The 20,458-nt window shown below is 38.9% G+C and overlaps 1 protein-coding gene across 1 annotated transcript in view; it reads right to left on the bottom strand.

Annotated features, from left to right (window-relative positions):
• SLIT3 (slit guidance ligand 3) overlaps nt 1–20,458 on the bottom strand; it is a 553,189-nt gene that overhangs the window by 221,597 nt on the left and 311,134 nt on the right. The window contains exon 6 of the mRNA XM_009285701.1: nt 11,590–11,661. Coding sequence (XP_009283976.1) covers nt 11,590–11,661 — 72 coding nt within the window. The remainder of the gene's footprint in view (nt 1–11,589; nt 11,662–20,458) is intronic.

Genomic DNA, 20,458 nt, shown 5'->3' with positions numbered 1-20,458 from the left:
GTTATACAGAGAGATCTCTTACTAAATATGACTCTCTGGTGTTACCCAACTGCATGCATGTCAGGTACTGTAGTTTATGGATTCTGTGCTACTCCTGCCAAAACCAGTGGAAACTGGATTGGGTTCCCGATGCATACAGAGGTCTGAAAGCCTACCAGAGTGTATTTATGGAAAGGATGAAAAAGAATCAACAAGACAGAGTCAGATCATACAAACCTTAAGTTTGACGCATCAGTATTTCAGCAAAAGAAAACTGTTTCCTGCCTGAACAGTTGTTTCTGTTTAGTCCTTTCTGAAGCTAAAGCAGTCTTATAAACATAATTCAATTCAAACTAACACAGTCCAACTCTGTAATTTGAAAGGAGCAAGCGACTTTTGCCATTTGTTCAGGCTGAAGGCATTTAATGATGGAGATTTCCAAGGTAAAAGGTTTCAGCATTCAGTCACCTGAGCGCTACGGTTTTCTTACAGGACTCCACCAAAAGAAACTCTAAAGAAACTGATTAAACTCGGATCAGAAAGGAACAGTACCATTCTTCAAAACCATGTTTTAATTTGTCCCATCCTGAGTACACTGCAACCTTAATGCTATAACCTTACGGTAATAGCCTCTATTTTGATAGACTTCCCTACCATAATGAACATATCCTTTTCATACTTGTTGGTGTAACACACCCAGGAACAGAAAAGCCATTCCAAGTGGCAGACAGAAATTAGTTCTTTTCAGAGCTAGAGAAAGTGACAAAAAATGGACTTCTGCATCCATTGTAAGGGGCTACGTGACAATATTCAACCTCTTTGGGACGGTCATTGTGCCAGCCTCTTGCCACTTCATCAACTGCCGCAATGCGGCACTGCCTGCGGGACTGCGGATTCCTGCAAGTCCCATGTTGACCGCTAGGACCAAAGGAGGGAAGAGCTGGCAAACCCCATGTATGCAGCAGACAGCTGCTTGAGAAGTATAAATGTAACAATGAACAGAAATGGCACTGGCAGCAGTTTAGCCTGAGTGTCTGGGTGTCAGTGCAAAAGGTTTTACAAAAGGCTTTCAGGATGCAGGCGATTGGCATCCATGGAGAGTGGGCTGCCAGAACCCCTGGTTTCCTTTTCCCTCCGATGGCAGACCTACCAGGTCCTGCAGGCAAAATAATGCCCCTCATTCCTCTTGCCAGAGTAGCCCCCCTGATTTCAGGAGCCCGGTGTCTCAGCTGCCCCTCAGCTCCCAAGGCCGTTGGCATTCCCATTGGGAGAGGGCAGCGGGAAGAGATCTTTCATAGCTCTGGCAACACAACAATGGGCATGGTGCGGCACAGAACTGCAAAGGCAATTCTGAACTTTTGACAGCAGAGGAAGGAAAAGAAGCAAATCTTTTAAAGAGGGAACTTCACCTTTACTGCCAAAAGTGCCTCCCCAAAATGCAAGAGATGCAGACCCTATTTGTGGAATAATTTTATATTCTAACAGTATGTGATGCCCCTACGTGCCATTCATACATGCTGGAAATTAAGGCTAATATATAGGCTAATATAAATCCACATAAATGAAACGGGGAATGTGTGATATACACATTCTGTGAATTTAGACTTGCATGTACGAACAGTTGTTAAGGAAAAGTTACATTTCTAGAGGACAGAAATGTTTTGAAAGAACAAAGACAACACGTAGTTCCTAGACAAGGGCAATTACATGTTTCTTGGTGAAGCTGGAAAGGGATCTGCTTTCCATCAGGACTTAAACATCGAGTTTTTCTTTTAATAATACACTAGACAGCGCTTGTGTGCATCACACAAGAAAAAGGTCAGTATGTTTAAAAACACCTATCTTTCCAATTTTTAAATTTCTCCCAAACACCACCTGCCCATGAGAAGCAGCAATACCTGCTTATATTCATGCATGCGTATGCAATACAGCTAAGAAACCATAACAATTTGAATAGCAAATACTCACAGTGTTTCATTTGCGTTCAGTCCCCAGAGTGAAAAAGTGCAAAATAAAATATACACAGAAAAAAACTCGAAGCACTCATGGATCTGTTCAGGCATATTCTACAAGCGCAAGAAGTAGCTAAATAAGAGGAGTCAATTGTTCTCCATACATGGCTGTTTCTCTGTAATATCTGCATACATACAAAATAAAATATAACTGCCATTGTGGACGGTCTGTCCTAACTGTTTCAGCCTAAGTATTAGCTGAAGTGCCTCACCTGATTTCTAACGCCCTAGCCGTGGACGGGAAGACGGGGTGTCTCGCAGATAAAACGGACCCAACCCTTTTAAGACATCACTGAAATTGCCCAAGGAGCCAGTAAGAAGCTCAGGTGCTCGCGGAGTGGACTAACCCCCTCCCCAGAGCCCGCCCAGCCCGCAACCTCCTTTTGCACCAACGGGGGCTTCTCAGCGGCCTTCAAGCGTCGTCGCAGAGATGCTGCATTGCGGCAATTTATCGATCACAGTAGCCAAGTCCAAAGCTGAACGCCATGAACAAGATCTGCTTTCCCACCCTCCCTTCTTCCCAAAAAGCACTTTTGGTGACAGACACAATGTAAGATACTAATGGCAAAAGACACAAAAGCAAATCTAAATTACCAGTCTGGTGAACGAAGATCTTGTTCAGTATATGCTCCTACATCCCTTTATCACAGCCATCAACCTGTCTTCCACAATGTTCTCTTCTATTTTACCCTCAAATAAATCCCAATCTCAGCCACAGTCTGGCACTTGCAAACCACAGATATTTCATGCCACCTAGCACCGTGAAGACAAGAGGGATGCGTGCAATTTTTAAAAATTAATGGCACTACTGTTTGTTGTTTCCTTCAATGGCTTTATGTAGCCACCTCATTTGATGCTCTTTCAACTGACCAAACCAGTTTCTGAGGTATCTCTAAAATACTCAAGAGCAACATGGTGTATCACAACAAAGGTTTCTGGATGACCTTACAGCGTTTTAAAATCTGTTTCTAAGGATCTGCAGATGTTCTAAGCGTGGCCATCCATCACTTGTACATACTAAAACAATTTGGATTATTCACCCCAAACCAGAAACTTAAGAAATGTAATTCCATTTCAAAAGTATCGAACCAGTTAACATGAAATTGTTTCATTTATAACTAAATTAACATAGAAATTGTGATTATTTGGCTTCAAATTACTTCAAAATTGTTTCACACTGCCATCCTTAATGCAGCTCTTACATTTCTTTTTTCTTAAACACAGAACTGGATACGCTGCATAAAGAAAGTCTAATTTACACTAATCACATGCCTTTCTTTTTAAAGTTTTTAAAATTATTTTTCCTGACTTAACCATAACATACACGGTCTTTTCATCATATATACTTACACACATATATACTTACATTATATGCATAACCTCATGAACAGCAGGAAAAAAAGACACTATTTGATTTTTAGATCAGAAAAAGCATCTACCTATGCATTTTTTTCAGGAGATGTAATTATCTACTTCACTTGCAAGCTAACTATCTACATATTACTATTTTGATTTCTAATTTACTATAGATACAATATTATTGTCCCAGCTAAAAATAGTGGATAATGCTAATAATAAGTAATGCATAGTACCCTGATCCCAGCAGGTACAGTTTAAGGTTAAATATCTGACACAATGCTTGACGTGGTAGACCAAAAATTCTGGTATACAGAGCTCCCATCATAATTTTACTCTCTCTTTCCAGAGAAACCAGGCTTTTGAGTCCTCTCTTGTATGAAGACTGGCTACAGCACAGAGCCTTTTTCCATGTTGTTCTACCAGCACAGCAGAGGGATAAATGCAACGTCTGAAAAAGACGAACCATTTATACCCCTATAGGTCATAAACAATACCTTTAATTGCACACAGAAAAAAAGAAGGTAACCATTATGTGTTTTGAAACATTTTTTGAAATCATCATTCTTTTGCTGTTGTGGTGATTGACCCCAGAGCAAGCAGGAGTTCCTGCATTCACCACCAGTTTTGGACCCTAAACGGTGTCACAGAAGGGCTGAGGACGTCCTGGTATATTTGATATTGATATCACGGAAACCTGTGCCACATAGGCATGCAGCCTCCTCCCCCAGCCAAAAAGGCCTTATTAATGCCGCTAGGATTACATCCAGCTACTGCAGTACTGTCATCCGGCTGCTTTGGGGAGTCATAGAAAAAATGAATTGCAAATTATGGCATAAAATGACTACTCATCTACCTTGAACTTGTTACTTTCCCTCAGAACTCTGTCTTCACCTCAACTGTATCTGCGAGGAGTTTTATTCCCATCATAGTCTTCAGCTCAGCTTTTGCTTAAGGTGTTGAGCTGCATGTCTGCATTAAATATATAGTTGAGTGTCCTCTGGATTAAGTCGTTCACATTCATTTGACTTTCAACAGTCAAAATGCTTGTTCTACATCTTTTATATTACTGACGAAGAAACTATATTAGTCAAAGGGGAGGGAGGGCAGGTCACAAGATGAGCAGAGCATGCAAATGATACAATTAATATCACAGGCGAGAAGGTTTGCCAGAAATCGCTGTGTCTCCTAGAGTTTTGACTTTGGAGTCTCGCGGAGCAGTGACTGCAGCGCCAATAAAGGGCTTACACTACACAAGCCATAAAACCGGGCTTCCTCAAAAAGCATATTGGTCAGTGATTCATGAAACTAATAATTCTAACCTGGCACTGCTCTTATCTTGGTAAGTTCTGCAGCCTGCACGGCTCCAGGCTATTCTTAAAGGGAAAAAAACCCTCCAACCTAATGGGAGCAGGAAAGGAGAATGAGCACAGCATTCAACCACTACATATGCTCCAGGAGGGGAAAAATCCATCTTTTCTAAATATGTAATATAATTAGGCATCTGCACTGAGGATTGATAGAAATGTTCATCAATTTGCTGGGACATGCCTGGAATACTGCAGGATTAGCAAAATCACTGATCAATGAATTTATGCAAATATATTCTCCCCATAAAGAGAGAGTTACATTACATCTGTAACAGGCATCGGTGATTTTCAGAGGCCCTCTCTTGCCTGCTCTTATTTTATCTCAGCTGGTCTTTGATATAAAGCCTGTCACCACAGTGCCATCTGGATAGTGTTCCTTTCACTATGCTATACTTCCAACCTCACATTTTGTAATATGTTATAGAACAGAGGTTATCTCAGATTTCATTTCCATATCTTGAGCAATGACACCAGATTGCCCACCAACATGTATCAGCAAATAAAAACATTTCTTATCAAGCAACCATGTAAGCACGCCATCTTTCCTTCATCAATTCTTTATGCTAATTATGCATCTCATTTTACTAGGGTCCACTGGGGGTGCAGCAGCTTTCTGAAAGTTCTCCAGAAAAAGGCATTTCTGTAGTTAATCTTATCTCCAACTGACTTATATTACAAGAAGCCTTCTAATAACAGCAACCAGGTTCTTCGGGAGCATTTCTCCTTCCCTTAAAGACCTACAGCGATAAAGGAGGCAGGAAGAATGGGAAGGGTATAAACTACAGGACAGTCTAATAAGTAATGGAGTAAAGACAAATGGAAATTATCATTTGTCCACTGATACCTCTGTACTCTGGGTGCACCGTTTCTCAATTGCCAAAACGACTTTTGTTCTTCCTCTGGCATAACCTGATTGCCTGTGATACACGCTCGACACAGAAAACTGGAGATACTCTTAGAAAAGCCAAACTCCCTGTTTTTCACCTAACTGGTAGATACTTCAATTACTCATATACTGCCAACAGTTACTTCAGTTCTGTTTTTATGACACATATTATGTACACGCCGGCTGATGAAATAACTAAAGATTTTAAGTTCATTTTATTAGTTCACAAACATTTGAGCTAATATATACCCTTGGGTAAAAAAAAACCAAAACAAAACCCACAAAACCCAATCATTTTAATTTTACTGTACTCAAGTATGAGTAAGTAAAACAGCTATGCAAAACATTTTAAATAGAAATCTCATGTTCATTACTGTATTTAGGTATTTTGGTATCAGTTATACAAACACAATTTACAGAGTTCAAATTTGATCCTGATTGCCTCAACCGATCATAATTTCCAGCAAAATAAAGGAAGAAATCACATTCATCTGGCATTTTCAGGCTTTCATTAAGCAATGACATCTCATATATTTAGAATTATGTCATGACTTTCGCTCCCTGACTCTCCAGGTTGGGAAAGCAAATAAAAATCTTCTATCTAGTTAAGACATGCCCAGAATAGCATTTTGCAAATAAGTAAAACTGACTGTATAACTGAGCGTTCAGAATACAGAAGAAAACCACAGGAACAATTAAATCCTGGCTGTAGCACAAAATAGTAATTCATGTTCAGAAAAGTTCAGAAGTTTGCTAGGACAAAAGGTAGTGTGTATTATAAGTACCCTCATCCATGACATCTCTAGCAGAAATTGCACAGATTACTAAATTTTTTGTGAAACACAATCCTTTGTAAGAGGAATGTATTGGATCGAAAAAAAGGAAAGCATGAATAACCCTATTCCACAATGACTGGATGCGTCAGACAATGTACAGAAGAACTGGGGGATGCCGACCGCAACTGGTCTGACAGATCGCGCTCCATCCCGCAGAACATGACTCGGCGCTGAATCAAGAGTTCGAAAGAAACCAGCGCGCGGCACTTGTAGCTGTGTGCTTTTCTGGACGTTTGTCATGGAGCAGGAAGAAGAGCGAGGCAGGAGTGTTTGGAGAGAAAAGGTTATATATACAAACACTGATAGAACAATTTTAATTTCTAAGACTCCTATTATTTTCATTTTAAGATTTTGGGGATGGGTGGTGTGTTTTCATTTATGTTTACATTTTACAATCTGAAAACGTAACTTTTTTTTTTTTAAGATCAAATATTTAGGGCTCATTTGCAATTGAAGTTACAACTTCAAGTTGCTGTGGATATTTGGGTGACTGTACTTGCACTTCTTCAGTATTACTTGTGAGTGAATTATCATGACTTTTCACACTAGAGCGCCCAGAGTTGAATGGCGGATTCCTGCGTGCATAGTTTGTTGCTACAGACTCAATGACAAAGTCAGTGCTCATTCATTTCAAAAAGCATATGAAACTCAGGAAAGAGGATTTTCAGGCTCAGAGATATTATATGAAAGACCTACAACAATTAACATGACTAAGAACAAACAAAACCCCAAATCATTCCGTATTAGCTCTGTACAGCAAGAACTCATTTGCCTTCTTTCATAGAATACTATCCACCGTCCTCCTAGGATTAGCTCTTGGTGTGCTAAAATCTTTTGGGTTTGGGAATTTTTTTTGCAGAAAATCTGCAATGAACAAAATATGTTCAATCTCCAGTCCCTCTGGCTATCGTTATAAAGTAGGAGGAAAAACAGCTTTTACAATATAAACCAAGGAAAACACTCCGCCTAAGTTGCCAACAGTGACTCATAAGTCTTTCTGTCCTGTCCACATGGCACAACTGCCATGTCACCACACAGTTTTCAAGCTACCCCAGCGAGGCAAAACAATAACAAATTAATTAAAAGGCGTTTTTGCTAAATTGAGTTCTGTATCTTACTGAGATACAGATCCTAAAAACACAAGTATTGTTCAGCACTTCCAGTCTAATGACAATAGCATGATCATTCACTCAATATTACTAGTTTATCCAGTTTGACTGAGCTTGTTGAACCACCTAGAAATTAATTCCTTTTATTCGTGTATCCTAAGAGATTGAAGGTGGAATTCTGAGCTCTGAAAGTTTTATCTCTGCTTCATAATTTTGAACATTTGGAAATAAAGCTATGGACTAATTTCTAATCTACAAAGGATACGAACATCATATTGCCACACACCATAAGGAATACTGGACAACTATTCTGAGGAATTCTTTGGGGTTTTTGTTTTGTTTTGTGAGGGTTTTTTTCATAATCTTTAAATGTGCTTACAGCTACACTAATAAATATTTATCAATAATACTGTTATTGCCAGGTATTGCCACAGGACATAACTAAAACTTAAGCAGAGCAGAAAATCTTCTCCTACTAAAAATGACACTTTAGTTAGCGGAAGTTTCCACCAATTTTAATGACACTTTAGTTAGCGGAAGTTTCACAACAATTTTTTTCAACTTTTCTGCACACTTCTGTTCCAACAGGTCATAAGTTAGTTAATAACTTTTGCCACCCCTTTACAAATACATGCCCCTTTTACATTTTATTGCTGTTTCAGTGGTTGCACACACCTTTCTGTGTGTTGGAATGCAAGAACAAACCCACTGAAATATGCCTTATCGTCTTACAAAAAGGGGGAAAGGAAGTATGTCAACAAGAAAAATCCCTATTTTATCAACAGATTAAAACCAAAACCTTTATGGGAAGCCGTACAGAAAATCTGATGCAAAAATGAACAAAACTATCCTCAATACAAAACTACCAAGAAAGGATGTTTAAGTAAGCATGTCATTTCTGCATGCCATTTCTCAGACATTATCTTCACCTTGCTGCAGGGGCAAAGACAATCAACAGAAGGCACCAAAGCACTTTATACTCAACATTTTTGCAGCTTTTTAACCCAAAACTCAGAGTCACCAGTAGCACTTGGCACCTGCATTATGGTCTGTCTACATAGGTCAGATCAGAGGATCAGGGACACCTTTTGGGACATCTGAAACACAGAAGCTCATAAACAAAAAAGTGATCAAAAGACAGTGTTTATGTTGGGAGCTGCAATCAGTGCCTTGGTCTGATCCAAGCTTCAGCTGGAGTTAGCAACTCACCGCACCATTTCAAGTACTGAAATGAGTCACAAATTTCAGTCTTGTTTTTATCTCTGCCTCTGTGCTATTTGTTGGTACAAGAACTTATTCGTAACAGAGGAAAAAGAAAATAAAAGTAGTAAATGAAAACAGCTTGCTTGATAAGCAGAAATAAGTAACATGGACTATGGAGTGCTCTTCATTTTGAAGGATAACTGCACAACTTCCTTCTGCTCCTGCATCTACCAAATCACCAAGCTTCTTGCACTCATGGTTTTTGAGGAATGCAAGGAGAATGAAAAGTGCAATCCAGAAACCAAAGTGCCTTTAAAGAAAGTGTTCTTAATTTATTTTTTTGAGTAATGCTAAGCACTTTGTCTCTGCCCCGCGTTATCTACAGAATTTAGAATTCTGTAGACGGGTGTGCAGAGAAAAGATGCAGAAATGTAAACGTTTGATATCAGAAAGGTCACAAGATTTCAGTAAGATAAAGAAGAAATACATTATTTGGTACCCTTGCAAACTGTTCAAACAGATAATTAGATTAACTTTAGCAAGAATCATTAAATATTTTCTATATATTGCATTACAGGTTAAAACATATCTGCATAAAATATATAGTGGGTCTGAAATGATGAAATTTGGTTTCTCTTGTTAATATTCTTTGATGGTTCAAATCGCTTTAATTTTTTAACATTTATGACTTTTACAACTCAAGATATGATAGTCTCTGGGGCATTAAGCAAATTTATTTTGATAGCGAGATTTAAATACTCAAACTTTCTTTGAAGAAAAACTTGGAAAAAAATTCAGATTAGATTGGAAGTATGAAACTCATATTTTGTGACTGCAAGAAAAATACCTTTAGAAATAGATACTATCAATCTATTTTCTCATCTTTTAGAATGAAGATGGATTTTTCCTGTAGCAGTATGTCTGTGCTGAAAATTAAAAATGCATTAAAGAACTGATTATGATATATTTTATACATCCTCCTCTTCTCCCACCCACAAATAACTGGCATAGAATTAACCAATTAAAAGCAGAGAGGTAAATAAACTAATTCAACATTTACTACATCCTGGGGAGAAGGAACGCATTCCTGGCAACTTCTTCAGAGCATGCAGAACTCGGTATATTACAAAAAAGGTTCCATTTATTGTCCAGCCTATTTTAGTGAAAGTTATAGCACGGTCTACTGTCAGTGGAGGACTGATTTCGCTCTCTGTGGATATGGAAAATCAGTCCATAAAAAAAAAAAAAAGTCAATTTTATAGGAGTTCATGATTCTTTTTCTTTTCTTCCTTTCTTTCACCACACAGTAGACTTTTCAATCTGACAGACAAGTAAAACTTTATAGTGGTAACACATTACTTTTCCTGAAGAGCGCTGTTAATATAGAATTCCAACAATACTTTTGATAACATAAGTTCCCAGATAAGAAACTCTGCAGATACCTACTGTTAGCTCAATATGAGCAACACACTATCTGATCAATATCCCAGCCTGGGAGAGAGAGGGGCCATGTCTCAGGTGCCCGTGACAGACAAACACGCACAGCCACCACTCCCAGGTCCCTCAGAAAGCTGAACTTGCTTTCGTTGAAACTGATAGCAAAACTCCTTTGAGCATCAGTCCAAGGTGGGTAGAGCCCTTGGGGAAGAATTCCCAATATTATCACATACATATTCAAAAACACTGTGGTGCGTGGCACAGCACTGCCTGTAAAGCCCGTTGTATTGCCTGTTCTCAGAAGCAAAGGCAATGCCTTGAGTCTGCTGAATCTCCAGGTGCCAGGACTGTGTGAGGCAGGTGCTTACTTCAACCGTCTACCATTTGCTGTTTCATACCATGTAATTTAAGGGCAAGCTTTTCAGCAGCCTGAGCAGGCCTTCCCTGCTGTATTTAAGTGTATATCGTTTCAGTGCTGGACCGGTATTAACTCCAGTTCAGGTGCTGAGGGTTTGAATTTTGGAGGGGTCCCCCCCAGCTCCCTCTCCATTTTGGCTTAGGACTGTGTGCTTCCACAAGTATTAACACTTTCAGCTTTGCAGTAGTAACTTTCAGGTAACAGGGAAAGCTTTATATCAGTTCATATAGTCAAAACCTATTCCAGAAAAGGTCTCTAAGTGAACAAGTAACTGTTAGTAATAAGCAAATTATCTGCTCAAATACTGATTTCTGAGTAATATTGGATTTTACATTACAATGACGGTGCTCTAAATCTAATGTGCTTTTTCTGTTAGAGTCAGCTGTCACTGTCAAATCCTTTTTTAATTTTTTTTGGTCTGTGCTGCAGCTTTAACAGCCGATGTGTAAAGTTTGTGGTACATGAAGAGCACAACGTGGTGTTATTTCAGCCCTCAGAGAAGGATCCTCCCCAAAAGCCAATGACTGCACTGAACAAGCCTGCCAAACGCCCGTCTCTCCTCCCTCTTACATACCGAACACCTTTTAAACAGCTTTTTGTCTAGGGCAATTGTCAGATATCTCATAATATTGTTCCCCATGAACCTGTTACCCATCCGGTACTCGACATTACACAGACCTGGCCAGGTTTCTGGCTGCAGAGCACACATCGGATGCACTTTGAATACTGCTGAACCCCATCTGTTCCACGCAGCAGCGAGCACGGCAATATCCCTGCTCCTCAGGAGCGGTAGCAGAGAAGTCGCCTATTGTGGTTTAATTAGCAGTAACCCCAGCCTGGGGGAAGTGTGAGATTTCACTTTGCTACCTATACCGCCGGTCTGAGGTGGGAAGGAAGGATATCAAGCCCCGAGATTCACCCAGCACTGCAGCACGGGGAGAGCCACCCCCCCGCCGCCCCAGCACAGCACCAAGTCAACTCACAGGATCTCCAGGTCGCGCAGGGCTCGGAAGGCTCCATCTTCGATGCAGCTGATCTGGTTGTTGTCCAGTTGCCTGCAGAAAGGAAGGGAGAGGATGAAGGCTGGCCGGTACGGGCAGAGCTGCCTCAGAGCACCAGGTTGGGGGCTTCCCCGTCACCGAGGTGTCCCTCCACCCCCTCGCAGCGCCTGCTCGCCACCCGGCGCAGGGCTGCTCAGCTGCCACGCTGCTCTGGCTCTGCTCGCTGCTGTCTGACAGCGCTGCACGCTACCGCACACTGAAGCCTGTCAGGTCTCAGTAAATATTAATTGCGCCTTTTTTTTTTTTTTTTTTTTTAAAGGCAGAAGGGAGTAATTTCATTACATTAGGGCATCCAATCCATTATGAGCTTTTACCGTCATGTCACTGAAACAATTTCATTAAGCTAAAGGCCTGTAAATCATTGGAGGTCACTGTGCTGCCCTCCGTGACCTCCCAGAATGCCTTTTTTTCTTTTACTGGAAGTTGGAGTCCTCTGTCCTGACAGTACTAAATCTCCAGGCTTTATCTGCCCAAGAGCTGTGAGAGTGCACAGGGAATATACCAATTCCAAATTAGACTCAACTAATCTAATTTTATAGTCTTTTTATTATTCTAAGCACCAAATGTCTGTGGTGGTTCAATGCCTCTCTGCATTGTTACTGGTCCCATCTGGTAGCCCGTTCTATTGAAAGATTTCTGACTAAATACAGATTCTGTCTAACTGCATCAGGGAGAGCAATCCAGAGACAGAAAACATTATACACACGTACACTTAAAACACTATTCTGCTTCAAAATGTGTAATTTAATATTTGGATGGTGGAGTTCTCTCATTTGTCTCCCTGCATACGCATGATTTAAATATATTTTACAATATATGTGGATACAGCAGTACAGCTACATCTGTCTCTTTTGCTTAGCAATTAAAGTTATAAGTTGTAATTTAAAATTCAGTGATTACATTTTCTGACATCTGATCCTTTAAATTTTACACTTAGAGAAATAAAATTATGTACCTACCCACGTGTAAGTACAATATCTGCATTTCATAATAAAAAATAGATGCAGGCTCCCGACTCTATATTATACTGCCCTTTGCACAGCATATACTTTAGATTTGGTGAGGGAGGGACCATTTGTCCTGTGTGTGTAAAGTATCATGAACAAAGATACCAAGATTACATTGCAGTTTCTGGTTGCTATTACAAAATAATAAAGATATACACAGAGATAGCAAATATATTACACCTGTGTATAATATATTTGAATAGTTTTACCAACTTCTTTCCAATTATTTGCTGTGCCTAATTTTTGGACTAAATAGACATTTGTCACAACTTTCTTATTATACAACAATAAAGCACAGACAGAGCACTACAGTATAATTACAAAACAAAAAATCAAACCAAAGTTTCTTTGGGGTAAAGAGCAGAAGGCAATACAAAGGTTTAAATGAAGCAATGGCAAATATAATCTTTACGCAGCCCTTCAAAGATTGAGTTTGATCTACTAACATTGAACATCTTGAATATGTATATATTTGAAGACTGTGGGAAACTTACCCTTTGTAATGTAGTCTGGTCTTGATGAACATCAGGGTTTTTTATGATTTAAAGTGCATGAAAAACCATACACACTATAAGGTCTACTAAAAAGCTTAGCAAGCATAAAGCCCAGCTAAGGTTTCTCGTAGCTCTCATAACTTTGGAGAACATGCTGAATTTGGCAAAAGTTCAGCGATGTCTCTTATGCTGACAGATACCGGGATGTACAATCATCCAAAATGGATTTTTCTGTAGAGTAAGAGTTCCTGCATAGTATATATACATAGGTATATATACACATACATATTTCTTTATGTTCTCTCTGCTTCTCCCACCACCTAGCAAAGATGCTAAAAACTATATATTTTTGACTGCTGGGAGGACCAGTGGGTGCTGAGTGGCTTTTTCCGAGATCCCTGTTTAATTGTGTGGGTTGTTAAAAATTTGTTGCTCAAACAGAAAGGATGGTGGATTTCAGGAAGAATAAACTTAAAATGAGTTAAATATAACGCTAGTTGCATGACTAAGTACTTTACACTTCAGTTGGCTTTATTAAGCATAAAGTTGGCACATACTAGCATGACGAAGAGAAAGCAGGCGCAACGTGAGAACACCTCTTTCTCTTCTTCTATGGGAAGTACTATATATTGCCTATTTTTATTTGAGTTATACTATAATATTGATTTTTCTGCCAAATACACTAAAATAAGCAAATAAACCCAGCATGTGAGCTGTAGAGTAAGAGTTCCTGCATAGTATATATACATAGGTATATATACACATACATATTTCTTTATGTTCTCTCTGCTTCTCCCACCACCTAGCAAAGATGCTAAAAACTATATATTTTTGACTGCTGGGAGGACCAGTGGGTGCTGAGTGGCTTTTTCCGAGATCCCTGTTTAATTGTGTGGGTTGTTAAAAATTTGTTGCTCAAACAGAAAGGATGGTGGATTTCAGGAAGAATAAACTTAAAATGAGTTAAATATAACGCTAGTTGCATGACTAAGTACTTTACACTTCAGTTGGCTTTATTAAGCATAAAGTTGGCACATACTAGCATGACGAAGAGAAAGCAGGCGCAACGTGAGAACACCTCTTTCTCTTCTTCTATGGGAAGTACTATATATTGCCTATTTTTATTTGAGTTATACTATAATATTGATTTTTCTGCCAAATACACTAAAATAAGCAAATAAACCCAGCGTGTGAGTTACAAAGCCTTCTGATTAAAGGGCTTCATATGCAGTGTTTTTTTTTTTTAAAAAAGCTACTTTCATAGATTGATTTTTGTTGAAAAAGCGTAATGACAATCTTAATCATATTTCTATAGGTCCAGTCATGCTAGTGCTAACAACCAAGTTTAGTCCGTGTGATTAATCCATAGGACCACAGCAAGGGAACCCTCTAGATGCTCAGAAGACATGCACTTAGCAGGACAGTCAGTAAATAGGGAAAATATTCATTAAAGATACACCCTGATTCTGCGTGCCCCATAAACTAAAGCTGCAGTCTGTGGGAGACATCCACACGCTTAATGCTTCTTTGTAACAGACAGAGCTCATGTCTCCTGATATCTATCACGCCAAAACATTCACATCTGTGTTTAACTCTAAGCATGAGAATTTCTTCTCAAAAGGAATAGAACTATTAGTTGTCTTAAAATTAGGCATGGCTGTGTTTAAGACCCTTCACCTCCCCATTTATTTTTCAATGTGTAAAGATGGAAATTCTGTTTCCTTGCATCTGTACAGCACCCTGGTGAGTGGTTTAGCAGAGACCAGAGATTTGAGAGTTTAAAGTCTAACCAACATTTTCCTTCCAAGACAGTGTGTTAGTTTAAAGTTTTGAGAAAATGTCAGGTAAAGCCTTCCACAAAAGCAAACACAGGTGTTCAACACATACTTTTATACCCGTGAAGACAAACTAAAAAGCCCGTGATGTGGGCTAGCAGCCAGATCGTATACTCAAAGCAGGTAAGTTGTGCATGCAGCTCTTCAATGCGCAGAATAGACATGCCTAACATTTGTTGAGAAGAACATCTTATCTGAATAAAACTAATAATATGCAGAGAAATTAAAAATTCAACTTTAAAAAAAAGGAAAAAAAGAATCGGTATTTCAGAACAGCTGGCACATACATTTCCTTGAGGAACATGCGACACTGCTCTCGTTTCTTCATCGCTGCCTTCTGAATGGAGCACTCAAACACACACGGATCACGGCTACCTGAGACACAGATCAGCTGCTCCAGGCTTACAGGTAAATTTAAAAAATGGTCTCAGCCAGCAGAAGCATTTATTCAGATTTAAATGCCACCTCTATTTGTCAGTGTTCATACCCTTTCTAGAAGATCTTTTTCTCCTCAATATTACAAAAAGGATGTTATACATGTAATGGTGTAACGTAATGGTGAAAAAAGGTCAGACAACACAAACTCAGATTTAAGTTGGAATTTTAAAATGGACAATTTTAAAATGGACAAAGTCACTTTTTATACCTCCTTTTACTCCTGCATTTTTAAGGAATACAGCACTACGCTCAGACTTTATCTAAAACTATCAAGTGATTCAATTGCCTCTGAAGAAAATAAGGGTTCTCACGCAGAAAAAGTGAGCCTCTATGTTTAAGAGAGGCTAAAGGATGAATAAAACCACAATAACCGATCTGTGTGAAATTGCCATACAATATGTATGGCACATCATAAGAGCTGCAAGCCAAGGCACGAACAAGTAAACACCGTTAAACTTTGAACTTCAAGTTTTTGCTAAGTTAGACAGATATCTAACTTTTATTTAGGTGAAAGTGTTTGGGTTAAATGCCGAATCTCTTATGCATTAGACACAAAGCACTGGACTTGGGCTCGCTGACGTTGTCAGAAGGGTTCTTGCTCCAACGTCAGTGAGCTGAGATCCCTGCCTGGGAAACCCAGCAGCTAGCGTGTGATTGAATTACCTACTCTGACCTCACCTAAGAGGCTCCAGGGATCCGAGATCTCCGTGACAGGCAATTAGCAACCAGACAATACTAACAGATAGAAAGAGCAATACCAGAAGATCTCAGAGAACGGAGCAAAACACTTGAGCAAGGAAAATATTGAATGGGTATGTGGGATTTAGGTGAAGTGTGACACAGACAAATGCTTATAAACAGTGTGAGAATTTACAAAACTATTTAGAGAAAAAGGCACCTTTCATATGGTAGAGCTATAATACATAACGCCATATGTATTATTATAATCTGACTCTAACCATGACTCAATAGCTAGTCTCAGTTTTTATTAAAAAGCAGGAAAATTATGTGACTAAATTATATGCAACTGATTGATCATTGTCTATCTTTAAAATTGATGTTTTAAAGAAAAAAAAACTTAGACACAAATCACTTTTCTATGAAATGAGAAATAACGTTTCATCCTAATAGATTTATATCACTGGACACTCTATGGTTTGGCCAAGACACCGCTTTAACTGTTTAAAACACAATTTCCCTGACAGAATATAACTCCAGCTTATCCATTTACATTTGTACACTATCTATCATACATGAGAGTTAAATTTCAAATAACATTGGAAGGAATAGGATTTTACAATGTGGATATTCTTTTGCCATTTGAAATAATCCTTTAAGTACCAAGGCTTGTAGGTTTTGCTCACAAAAATAAGGAATATTTAGTTTTCAAATGCATTTGAGAGATAAAAATCCCCAGCAACAAAGCTGATATAATTTTTATCATGCTACCAGATTTAAGATTCAAAAAAAAAAAAACAAAACTGTTCTAAAATATTAAAGAATTTAATTCATCCAGGGTGAAATTTTCCAAAACCGAAATAATCTAATGTTTTACTAACATTAAAAGTCAGTTAATGTTTAAAACCTTACATTTCTATTAGGAGCAATGTTTCTTCATAGTACGCCAACTAACCTCATGCCATATATAAGAGCTTTCAATATTTTTTCTGCAGTTAGCCATACTCACATTCATGAAGAGGAGGTCCTTCAAGCATCAACATTTCACCATAATGAACTATATAATCAGTGTTTTGTACTTTGTTTCACTGAGGGATTTTTTTTTCCTTTTACAAACATTACTGAGGACACTGCAGAGCTCAAGTGTTAATCTGGTTTTTAATTACACTGTGACAGTAGTTTAATTACTATAACCTCTTTCTATATTTTGTCCAGGATCTAGTTAAATATTTAAATAAAAGCTTGTATTAACAAGTACAGTAATAAATACTTTTCAGATTTGTTTCCCATATTTTACATGTTTAGCATAAAAAGAAATGTTAGAATAGTTGCATATATAAGTTCTACTGTTACAGATGCAAAATTACTCTACTACTGTTACAGGTATCTACTGTTGTAGATCCGAGATTAAGCAAGATCTGTTTCCTCATTAATAAAAGACTTGCATATTTAACCAGAAATATCGATATCAAAGGTATTGTATTACTGAAGTATTTAAAGGAATTTTCAATAGCCATTTCACAGGAAAGTAAATTCACTGTAACTTACTTATTATAGAATTGTTGTTAGAAAAAAATGAATTTTGTTAATTACATCTCCAAAAGAACCTCAGTTTGGACAACATTTTCCCCAAACCTTTTCCATTTTTGTTTCTAATAGAAACTGCTGGGTCTATGCCATCACTTGCCTGTTAAGTTTATACCCTAGTACTGAAGCTCTTCAGTAACCTGTAAGAATTAGACACTCTGTAACATTTATTGTCCAGCCTCCAAACCAGTCCTTATATAACTTTGACAATGTTAAAATTTCAAAGGAAAGTGACACCAATATATGTATGTAAAATTTCTCACCTACCAAACTAAAGTCCTTATCCTTAAATTAAATTGATAAGGAAGCACCATTAGTGGTAATAGATGGTCCTTTGAAGTAAGTAATACTAAATTCAAGTAAATTGAAATAATATAAAGTTATTTCAAAGTAGCTTTTAATGCATTTTTCATGTTTAATTTTTACTCTTTATTGATGCTTTACTAAAATCATTCTCTAAGAGCTTGCTTATATTAGAAAATTTAAAGAATTGATACATTAAATTCAACATTAGAATAATTCTCAAGTGGAGTAAACCAGAGTTGCAAAACACAAATGACAGAGCTGCTGTGATCAAGCTGAAATCTCCCTCTGGGATTTTTACAAGTGTTCCAAGATTCCTTTTTTTTTTTAATTTCCTAAAGATGTGTTTTTGCCAAAAGCTACGGTTGAAGCATTGTGCAGAAATAGCTCATCTGCATGAAACAATTGGGCACAGTCACATTCTCTGTCGTCAGTTTTCATAGCCAATGTATGTTGCCAGGTTGTTAAATAAGGAGGGAGGGATATCTGATTTTGAGGGGAAGAGCTGCTTATAAATAATTACTCTGCAGACTATTCAAAAGTATTACGTATTTGCTCTAAGTTTTTTTTATTACATTAACTCACAACTCAAAATGTTGCTGTCAAAAAATAGACATCATATTAGCTTAATACAAAACTTAAGTGGCTAATGAACCTGTAGACTACTCCTGCCTCTTCCCACAAGAATAAATACACACAAACCCAAGATTTCCTTTCAGTATCAGGGGGTTTAGAACATTTTTTTTTTCTTTTTTTAACTCTCTCTGGTTGCTGATGTAACAAATAGTGCATACCAAGCACAGAAATGGCTGTCTCCATAGCAATTGGGGCAGGTTTTACGGTTTCCCTAGTTACTCTTGACTGATAACCATCTGTTGTTCTCCTCTGCCATAGCCCCAAAGGGGAAAAGGGGGAGAAAGGAAGATAAAATGGGTGTTAGAGAATATGAAAGTTAGTTATCATAGTGGTTTTTACATTTCCAGAAGGTTTGCACAAATCTTTGCTTTATTGTTATTTTCAGTTGACAAGTATCAAATACCACATGTAAAGAAAAGTTCTAACTCCAAAATGTTATTATCATTCACCTTATTAATAGGAAATCATACTAGGGAGTCATATTAGGAATATTAATAGGAAATCATATCATTAGGGATGTTATTATGAAACTGTGGAAAATCTGAAACTAAGGCACTTATGTAGGAAAAAATACGCAGATATTTAATCTAAATAATTAGTAGAAATTTGTAATGTACAAAGAGCATGGGGTAGAGGAGGTGCAGCAGGTTAGCATCCACCTAGCTGCTGCAGGTGGAATAGGATCACTAAGTAACTGCTACTTTCCACCCCTGACCTGCAATAATGGCTGGAAGGTACCTCTGTTTACGTGTTTGTGGCCATCACTTCCATGAAACCTTAAGCCCCTTCCTCCCCTTCAGTGTGTCTGTGTGGTGCTCTAAGGGAGACACAGGGACAGCATGCCTGCAGGGACCAAGCTCCCCGTGCCTGCATCCTTTCTCAAGGACAGCAGCACCGCAAACTTGCACCACGGGCAGCCCTTGATGGTCCTGCTGCCCGAGGCATGTGTCAAGATGCGTACTATAAGCAAGGTCAATGTTTACATAGGCTCATGTACCATCATGGTATTACTTACATGGAACGAGTAACACGTCAGGCTCATTTTGAAGGAAAAACAAATAAGCCTCCACAGGCTAGCTGTTAAGGCAGATCAATATAGCAGCATGCAACTGGGTTTGGGTTTTTTCCTTGAAAATGATTCTGTGCGTATGTTCCGTCTAGTAACAAATTCATTACAGAACCAAAACTTAAAAAAGAAAGACACAGAATGCTTCATCCTTGGGCAGGAGTGTTGATCTGCTCGAGGGTAGGAAGGCTCTGCAGAGGGACCTGGACATGCTGGATCGATGGGCCGAGGCCAATTGTATGAGGTTCAGCAAGGCTCAGTGCCGGGTCCTGCACCTGGGTCACAACAACCCCTTGCAACGCTACAGGCTTGGGGAAGAGTGCCTGGAAAGCTGCCTGGCGGAAAAGGACCTGGGGATGTTGGTTGACAGCCGGCTGAACATGAGCCGGCAGTGTGCCCAGGCGGCCAAGAAGGCCAATGGCATCCTGGCCTGTATCAGAAATAGTGTGGCCAGCAGGAGCAGGGAAGTGATCGTGCCCCTGTACTCAGCACTGGTGAGGCCGCACCTCGAATACTGTGTTCAGTTTTGGGCCCCTCACTACAAGAAGGACGTCGAGGTGCTGGAGCGTGTCCAGAGAAGGGCAACGAGGCTGGTGAGGGGTCTGGAGAACAAGTCTTCTGAGGAGCGGCTGAGGGAACTGGGGTTGTTTAGCCTGGAGAAGAGGAGGCTGAGGGGAGACCTCATCGCTCTCTACAACTACCTGAAAGGAGGTTGTAGCGAGGTGGGGGTCGGTCTCTTCTCCCAAG

Source organism: Aptenodytes forsteri, unplaced genomic scaffold (assembly GCF_000699145.1).
Source record: "Aptenodytes forsteri isolate BGI_AS27 unplaced genomic scaffold, ASM69914v1 Scaffold54, whole genome shotgun sequence".
NCBI classification, from domain to species: domain Eukaryota; kingdom Metazoa; phylum Chordata; class Aves; order Sphenisciformes; family Spheniscidae; genus Aptenodytes; species Aptenodytes forsteri.
Note: the sequence above shows the minus strand (reverse complement) of the source record. Positions and strands in the feature narration are given on the sequence as shown.